This window comes from Malaya genurostris, chromosome 1, assembly GCF_030247185.1.
Source record: "Malaya genurostris strain Urasoe2022 chromosome 1, Malgen_1.1, whole genome shotgun sequence".
NCBI lineage: Eukaryota > Metazoa > Arthropoda > Insecta > Diptera > Culicidae > Malaya > Malaya genurostris.
The window spans coordinates 43166949-43176908 of record NC_080570.1 but is presented as its reverse complement, the minus strand read 5'-3'; the positions used below and the strand labels follow the sequence as shown (position 1 = coordinate 43176908).

The 9960-nt window shown below is 36.0% G+C and overlaps 1 protein-coding gene across 1 annotated transcript in view; it reads left to right on the top strand.

The window, feature by feature from the left end:
- The first annotated feature begins 7076 nt into the window (after positions 1–7076).
- Positions 7077–9960, top strand: part of LOC131438190 (uncharacterized) — a 12003-nt gene continuing 9119 nt past the window's right edge. Inside the window, exon 1 of the mRNA XM_058608041.1 lies at positions 7077–7390. Within this exon, the coding sequence (XP_058464024.1) occupies positions 7286–7390 (105 nt within the window). The 5' untranslated portion in view covers positions 7077–7285. The remainder of the gene's footprint in view (positions 7391–9960) is intronic.

Below are 9960 nucleotides of genomic sequence, written 5' to 3'. Positions count from 1 at the left end.
TCAACATCTTGCAAAATAGTCTGGATGTTTCGAGGTTAGCTATTAGCAGTCTTAGGAAATACTATAAACGAGATAGAACTCATCTCGAAGCGCCTGTAGCAAGTCCCGAAGACCCAAAAAGAGTGTATTAATTCGCATCATCGATTTTCTATACAAACAACATGTTCTTTTAAACTTAATATTTTCAGTTTTTTGCTATTTCTTGAAGAGGACTGCTTTATTGAACAGTTTCGGAAAATCGTATTGTTTTATTGTTATAATCGAAATATGTATTAACTAAGAATGAATGAGAAACTGAGCTATGTAAAAAAAATGAATTTCAAACGCTTCCGCAAATATAGTTAATCAAATTCACTTGAACCTAGGGGTCTTTTTTTGTTGTTTCGTGGAGTACTTTTCTCATGTATCAGCTCAAGGCCGTTTATTATGTATCTAGAAGTCGTATCCATACAGCTCAGATTATGACCACTCATTGCCTCCATTTGATCGATCCACCTTGCTCACTATGCTTCTCTTTTTCTTGAGTCTTCCGAATCACATTCAAGAATCATTTTCAAATGTTTGCCGTCTGTTATCCTGATGACATGCCCTGCCGATCGTAGCTGTCCAAATTCAGCTGTACGTATCATAGGTGAATCTCCAAGAAGCTGTTGAAAATCTTGGTTTATACGCCGTTGATTAATTTCTTATGGTGACGTATTACTTTTCTTGTAATCTTATCCGCGGTCATAAATGAATGAATACATGAACCTCCACGATATCGTCGCCACGCACCATTATTCGAGTAGGAAGATGTTATATTTTAAAGCCTTTCCCTCTCATACATTTTGTTTCGACGGATTTACTGTCAGTCCGATCTCAGTTTGATAAATCCGTCTTTTTTTTCGTCTAATTCAATTATTTCGATCCATGGATTGACTTTGTAAACGCGCTTCCATGTGGTAGGTAGATATCAGTTAGATCGTGTTCATGTCAAAACGAGCATATACCATTCGACTCAGCTCGTCGAGATCACAAAATGTCTATGTGTGTATGTTTGTATGTGTGTATGGGATAAATAATGTCTCTCGATTTTCTCAGAGATTGCTGAACCGATTTTCACAAATTTAGATTCAAATAAAAGATCTTATAGTCCCATAGATCGCTACTGAATTTCATCCAGATCCGACTACCGGTTCCGGAATTACAAGAAAACATGTGAAAATTTCTCAGTAAATGCACACTATATTTTTGCTACGAAATATCTCAACCGATTTTCACAAACTAAGAAGCAAATAAAAGGTCATAAAATTCTTTCAAAAATCCTTGTCTGACTTCCGGTTTCGGATGGAATTTACAATTTTATGAGTATTTGTTACACACGCCATGGCGAAACGGGGTGCACATTTTTAGAAAACTTACTGATAAATTCATCTAGTTAGCAGATCTTGTTAGTTAGTGAATATGTAAAACTACTTTGGTACTACTAGTCCCCTGTTTCCGCTTCCGGAAGCACCGATAATAGTGAAGAAAAACTTAAAAAACGGAATTCACTTCGATTTCTCAGCAACGGTTAAGCCGATTTTCACAAATCATGATTCAAATTAAAGTTCCCATTATCTTAAAAGATACTGTGCAATTTCATCCAGATTTAATTTCTGGTTCTGACATTATATGGCGATGAGAGTCAAAACACTTAAATCGTCATTCAAAATGACGATGCAAAACTGGTACGCGTCGGTACGTGCGGCTTTGCTCCGTTCGAAGCGTGCTTTTTCAATTTCGTACAGCGTGAAGGGTTGTCACGTTTAAATATAAATATGTAAATTTGTAAATCTTTTATTCAATTTGTAACTTCTTGTTAGCGTTATTACAAAATCATGATAACGATGCTTTTCTATAAAGAAATGCACTTATTACCATTCCCATACAGAAGTCTTATACAATCTCTTGAAAAATTTTCTAGTTAAAATTAGCCCGGAGGGCTAAGTGTTCTATATCGCTCGACACAGTTCATCGAGCTGAGCAATGTCTGTGTGTGTATGTTAGTATTTGTATGTATGTGTTAGTATTTGTCAAATAATGTCACTCATAAGATAAAAAATCTCATAATCTCAATGGTTGCTATTGAATTTCATCATGCTTTAATAGGGTAAAGTGTGTTCAAAATTGCACACCGTTATTTAGAGCGACGATGTAAAATAGGTTAAAATTCTTCTAGATTTGGCTTAAAACTGATTTAATTTGTTTACTATATTAGTTATATTACTCACATAAAACCTCCTCATCTTTTGTAGCAACGGAGTACAATGATCCAACAGATACAATAAGGCTTAACACTAACAATAAAGACTAACTATTAAAACTAAACCTATAACCCTATAACTAGTTGATGACACCAAGCATTACAGGGCAGCAATAGTGTTCTTGTTTAAACAGCCAGAGAGAGAGAGAAGAGAAAAATCGATAGGTAAATGGATGATGAAGATAGATGGAGGGGGTGGTAAGTAAGCGTGGGCGAACAACGGGGTTAGAATCTAATTAATGATCTAATTAAGCATGTAGATCTAATTAGTGATCGAAAAGATGGTGGAATACGGAGAAAAAGAAGGAAATGCGAGTGGGTTAGTATTTGCAAGCGAATCTGATTAGTTTCCAATAGAAATACAGAAGACGAAGAAAATGAGAGGAGAAGCGAAAGGGTTAGTATCAGCGAGCAAATCTAATTAGTTGCCAACGGTGATGGGGGAAAGATGGTTGAACAAAAATACAAACATACCTACTGATCCAAAGTTAATCTAACAAGTGACTATGAAACAATCCTTCAATCATATTTCGAGATAGATGAAAGTCGAAAACATTAGAGCAGCTATTGAATGTTTTGCACATACTGGAAAATGGTTTATTGTAACTATAATTTGTTCGTGCAATATTTATTGATTTATTTGTCGTCAATCGAAAGTAGACCTTAAGGATAATTACAATAATCGTTTTAAATTAGTAAACTATTCTAAATAGATCACTAAATAATGTATAATTTATTATGAGTTAAATAATAATAATTGGCTTACCGAATAGAACTGAGTCATATCTGATGTTTGAATACTTATCAGCATACAGCGGGCTTTATATGACGGAAGAGGAAGTCATAATTTACGAAGTGCAAATAACAAAAATTGTTTTTGAACTGATTCTATTCGATCTTCCCATGTGATTAAGTAAGGTGACCAAACTAAGCTACAGTATTCTAGTACTGACCGAACATAAGCAATGTATAATGTTTTAATTGTATACGGGTCGTGGAAACAGTAACAAAATCGTTTTATGAATCCTAGCATGTTATTGGCTCTGTTTGTGATTGTATTATAATGGTCAACAAAAGTCATTTTAGAATCTAGTATTATTCCTAAGTCCCTAATTCTTTCGCATTTTTGAACTGTTTGACTTCCAAGAGTAAGTATCAAGTCAGGTGTATTTCGTTTTTTACTGAATGTTATTCTACTGCATTTTTTCACATTTAGTTGAAGAAGACTTTTGTTACACCATGTATAAAAAGAAAGAATTTCATCTTGATAAACCTTGGCATCCTCACTTTTCTCTATTTCTAAAAATAGTTTTATATCGTCTACGTATATTAGAATTTTTATTTTTTTAAAAAGAAAGGAAATGTCGTTAACAAACAAGATAAATAAAAGAGGACCCAAATGAGATCCCTGGGGGACCCCGGAACTGACGTGAATGGGGCTCGACTTTTTACCCATAAATTTTACAATTTCTTGACGATTTGTTAGATAAGATTCCAACCAATTAAGAAGACCTGGTAAGATTCCCAATTTCTGTAATTTGAACATAAGCATGGGTATGTCAACACGATCGAATGCTTTACTGATATCTGTATAAAGAGCTTCAATGTAATTTCCCTTGTCCATAGCGGTCAGGGTATAGTGGACGAATTCAAGCAAATTAGTAGTAGTGGAACGTCCTTTAAACAATCCATGTTGCATGTGAGTAATTCTATTTTTTATTTGACTAAACAGTTTGTCATTAACGATCGCTTCAAAGAGCTTCGGAATGCAAGAAAGAATAGCAATCCCGCGATAGTTGCATATGTCTGCTTTTTTCCATTTTTGAAAATTGGTATAGGGAAAGAATATTTCCACGTTTCTGGAAAAACTCCAGACTGAAGCGAATTATTAAAAAGCCAGCACAAAGGGGTTGCAAGATCTAATGCTAATTTTTTCATAAATATGGGTGGAATCCCATCAGGTCCTGCACTTTTAGAGACATACAATTTGTTTAGGGCATCTATTATGCACTTCGATATGATTTACATTAATATCTTCAGTGAACTCTGGAAAGAAATTAAAATATTCACGATCGCGGTCATCTTCAGAAAACTTCGTGTAGATTTGTTGAAAAAATTTTGCGAAAAGATTACAAATTTCTTGTGAGTTATTACCAATGTTTTTAGATAAACTCAAGAAACTATGAGAGCGTAGATTACGTCTACGAATGCCCATATTAATCAATTGCAGAAGTTCGGAACAATCGATACGTGATTGTAATAAATCAGCAACAAAAACGGCTTTGGAGACATTTCTACGAACAGATAGCAGATCCAGATCAATAAGCTTACAACGATCTTTGTAACTAGGAAGATTAGTGGGATCCCTCCAAGGTGAGTTGCGCAGAGCGAATCCAAAAAAGTTTCGATGGATAGCATAGATGCGTGCAATGTCGATTTGATAGTGAGCTGTTGTCTACAGCTGCATATTCTAGCGTCGAACGGACTAGAGCACAATATAATGCCTTAAGATAGTGTACCTGAGCTTGGAGGCCTTTGAAATCACATGATCAATGTGACTTTTGAAGTCCAGCTTGGAATCTAGAATGTGATATCCAAATCTTTTACGGAAGATTCACGTTTTAGTATATTGTGCGAGATGCTATAGTCGTAGGTAATCAGCGAACGACAAAACTAAACACTTCGAGACATTCAAAACCTTTGTATTACACCAGTTTGTGAATAAGTCTAACTGTGACTGCAAATATATTGTGTCATCTTGACATTTAACTAAATAAAATAGCTTGAAGTCGTCTGCCAAGGATAGTTTGTGGCATTTCAATATGAAGTTGAGATCATTGAGACAGAATAAAAATAAGAATGATCCTAAGTGACTGCCTTGAGGGACTCCAGATTTGACAGCGAAAGGCACTGTAATGAAGTCTCCGATTTTCAAGGCCATTTCGCGACCAATTAGATACGAGCCTCAAGCCAATTTAGCAACGATCCACTGAAACCAAGTCTATTGAGTTTTGCTACTGCTATTTGGTGGTTTATTTTGTCAAAGACTGCAGAGAAATCCGTGTAGGCGTGCTTGTAGAGAACGAACTATGGAAGAAGTGTAGCAGAGCAAGTTTGTTGCAGTTGATCGTTTCGGCATGAATCCGTGTTGAGTTTTTGAAATGTAGTTGTTGTACTTCATGAAATCCAGAACTATCATTTCAAATAATTTAGATACGGCGCATAGTGCGGCTATACCACGTTAATTGGATACATCGACTTAATTTCCCTTTCTTGAAAACTGGGAAAATAAATGATTTTAATTTCCAAATAGTTGGAAATGTTCCTGACTTTAAAAATACTGAACAACATCGACAGTGAAATTAGAAGAATCTTTAACCACTTTTTCAATATCAACGAAGGAATACCACCCGGTCCAGCTTTGGAAGATGATGTAATCTTAATACACGCTTTTTCAATCATAGCAGTTGTTATGAAGGGATGAGAACCAGTCGGAAAGGTGCTCCACTAATGCCATGATTCCGGTTGTTTTCTTTAATTGAAACCAAAAAACCAAACACAATTTTATTCTTGATATCTGAGACTCTGTTCTGAACTAAAAAAAGGAAATTTATGACGTCTCCCTGTAACGCCTTGAGGCATGATCGATGCTGACATCTGAACGTTTACAATTGGCTGGGCATGTAGCACGAATGCTGTAAGATCAGTAGAGAAGCTGAAAGAGATCGTCTTCGTTCTAGGTAGACCTCGCACTGCGGCAAGAATTCAAATTGGCTCAATAATGGTTGCCCAAAATCGAAAAAGTCTCTAACTGTTTTGCTTATGTTTTGGATGCAAGATAGCGGTTTAATTCGAACTGTTCCTAGTTGTTGAGCATACTATAACATATAAGTTTGCTTAATTTGTATTTTTCATAGAAAGCGGTGCTCGGAATCATGCTTGCAAGAACAGATGCTGCAGTAATCACCATTTAATCACAGAGAAATAGATCCCAAGAGTAGCGAACAAACAAACTGTTCACAATATACTTCTACTGAACAGATAACTGATTTGTCGTGGTCGGCTAAATGGTAGAGCTCCGAAGTTTTTGTTTGTTGCAGAGAAAAAAATTTCCATTCCAACGGACTTCACATTTAATTGACTCCGGGTGCCAATGATGGCCCCAAAATTTGACTAATTTGAACCGTTAATTCGCAAATTTCGCTGCTCCTGCGATTCGTCATCCGCCCGGGCACTTCACGCTGCATAACATCCGCTCTGACAAAGTCCGCACCGAAAATGTAAATATTTGTGCGTTATATTTTGGTAACGTTCGGGGGATACATATGGAAACAAGAGACCCGCAAACAACTACAGCAGCAAACGCCAAACCGGCTTCTTGTTTTCTCGCGGCACCGCGAGAAAGAAAGAAAGTAAGCTCGCACGTAATTTTTCTTCCGGTGAGGGTTGCGCAGCTCACTCTCTCCGAGGATCGATCGCGATCGCTGCGGGAGGGTTTCGGAGACCCGACGGAGAGCGAAAAAACGAGAGCGTAAGAGTTACGCTCATCCGAAGACAGCGCACACACACGCGCTGGCTGAGCCGTGCGAATACGGATGCGGTTAGCGCTAAAGGGGCTGCCCCGTTGCCCCTCCTTTTCGAAAACCTACCCACGGCCGGAGATTGGGAGAGCCCTCTTCGGATTGGGCTGGCACGTAATATCGATGCTCCGCGGTGGTGGCGCTGTTGTCTGTTCGGAAGTGGGGAACAGACGGACTGCATGGCGCACTGAAATCCCGGCACAGGCTTATAAACACCTCGGCGTCGAGAGGAAAACTGTCAATTTGAGTTTAGTTCCGTTCGGATGAGCATCTGAAAAGAAAACCGTTTATCAATCGCAGAGAACCCGCGAGTGGTGCACTACAGTAGCAAGAAAAAGGAAGCGTGTCCTTATCGTACTTTTAGTTGAGTTGGTGTTTTGACGCATTCGCAAAAGAAAACACCAGAAGCAGTAGCAGCAGCATGAAGTTGATAGTTTGTGTGTTAAGTTTATGCGCCCTGGCGGCCGCTCAGGATAGCTTCAAGGAATGCCTGGATAAGGATTCGATCTCCTGTGTGCAAATGATGGTACGGATTACTAACGATTGGATTATGGTTAAACATTTGGTGAAGATGTGATGTGATTGCATGGAACTTGGAATTTATCGATAAGTGTAAAAAGACAGAACAGAAAGACACTTTTCAGTTTGAGCTGGTGATGGATGTGAAAATTTGAACACAAATATCGATTAAGGATCGTTTATGAACTTCTTTGGTTTGGATATATGATATAATACACGTGTTGATCATGCTGATTTGAGCCTAGTTGAATACGGATGGCTAGCGAAGCTTGAAGAAACATAAAACAGTTTATCGCTTCGTTGGTAAAAGACACCATAAATATTTGAACAGGTGTTAATTGGTGTAAATTCATACGTTATTGGTTCTAATCTACTCTAACAAACCATTTTTGAATATTTCGGTGTAGATAATCAATAATAAAGTAAACTCAACATTGTTTTTTTTTCAATATGAAACAACTCAATTGAAAAAAAGATAATCATAAAGCTTGGCGGATACGTAAGTGCTTTTGATTTGCTATACGCACGAAAGGAACCAAGCGGAAAATTATATTCCGTCTAGGGTCTTGATCATGTATTTATCGTTATTCAACCATAGTTTATATGTTTGAAATAAGAAGTTTATTTTATTTCAATCATCCAAAACTTTACGTAGCTTGCAAATTATAATGATTAAGCATTAATCATCCTGATGCACTAATAATCAAACAAGTTTATTAGATATGATTGTGATCGATGTGTTTGTGGTTTGATTAACTAAATATTTAAAATTTATAATATATCGCCTCCTAAGACATTTGCAAGTGTTTGAAATAATATTGTTCACATGTATTCCAAATATATTTTCAATTTACACTACTTAGTATCTGTTTTCTTGGATGTAATAAATCTATATGTGCTAGAGATGTTCAACTTCAAAAATGTATCACTCAGAGATACAATCTTCTCCATTCTGTCTAACTACTATGTCGTTATAATATTTTAGGGAATAGCTTCATAAAAAAGTGGAGTTCTCGGAATCATTTTATTATTTACTTTCCATGAAAACATGAATTTAATTCATGATTAAATTATCAAAATAATATACTCTTACTACATGTAATGAGAAGTCCCGGACTCAACAAAGCAAAAATCGAGTTTTTACCATGAAAACTTTATTATTCTGCGGTATATTCTCTATCTACACAGCAAAAAGCATAATTCTACAAACGATATAGTTTATAATTACCTAAGTTGTCAAATGACGTAATATTCCAATCTTACAGGCTCCGAGTGCAACTTGTTTTTTATCTGTCGATTATTCATTAACCAGATATGTGCTTCTGTGGCTCTGTCGATAAACTGGTGTGCATTGTGATCGAATGTTTCTCTGTTCAAGTCGCACTGTTGCTATCGATCTTTTGTTGTTTATTTCGTTCGATTTCTAGCCATGTAATATTAATATCATACAGTTTTACATGTTCTCTACGATAGATTTGAGTGGAATACGATGCTCCATTTATGTGCATTTTATAAGATCACAAGATTTTTTCGAACTGTGTAGAGCGACACACTTGACCCATCGGTCTTCCAACATTTTGATGCCAAAGGCCTTCAAAATAGGCTTCCGTTTCTGCAATGACCTCAGCATTCGACGAAAATGGATCAATCTGTACCGCAAATCAATAAATTTTACCGTTACTTTTATGCATGAATGCGCTTATTTGCGTCTTCTTCTATAGATCTTGAACTCATCTGGTACGATCAGCTGTTATTCGAACACTAGGTGATAGATTGATTCGATTCGAAACTAGTCACATCATTTCTGTGAGAGGCCCAGGACTTTTCATTCCATGTAGTATATAGCTCTTTTTCTAATATATTTATTGATATATTATTACTAAATGCATGTCTAAATGCTAATATATTTATTGATATATTAATACTAAATGCAAATGCATGTGTGACTAGTATGTTTATACACTATTTATTATTATTGACATCCCCGGGTATCATTTGGGATTATCCTTATTCAACTTGTGAAAAGTATGTCCTCTAAGCCCATATAGTATATGAGCAACCAAAATGACATATTTTTATAATCGGTTCAACACATGTGTCATGCAAATACTAGATACTAGATATGTTACGATTTACATTTTAATGTACAGAACTCCGTAACCAGTAAATTTGATTATTTTACTATATGATTGTAAGTTGTTAAAGTTGAATAATAGAATGGTACACAGAAAAAATTATGAATTTTACAGGTGATATAACTCTACAAACGACGCAATTCACAACTACATAATTTTTCAAGTGAATTTCCGAATGTAATAGATTTATATGTCTCAAATATTCAACAAGCAGATATATACTTCTGTGGTTCAGTCGATTAACCGATGTGCTTTGTGTTCAAATGTTACTCGGTTCAAGTCGCGCTATTTTTATCGATCTTTTGTTTTTTAATTTCATTCGATTTCAAGCCATGTAATTTCCCAATAACACAAATTTACATGTTCTTGAATATAAGTTTGTGTGAAATACGACGCTATATTTATGTGCATCTTATAAGATGTAAAACCACATGATTTTTTA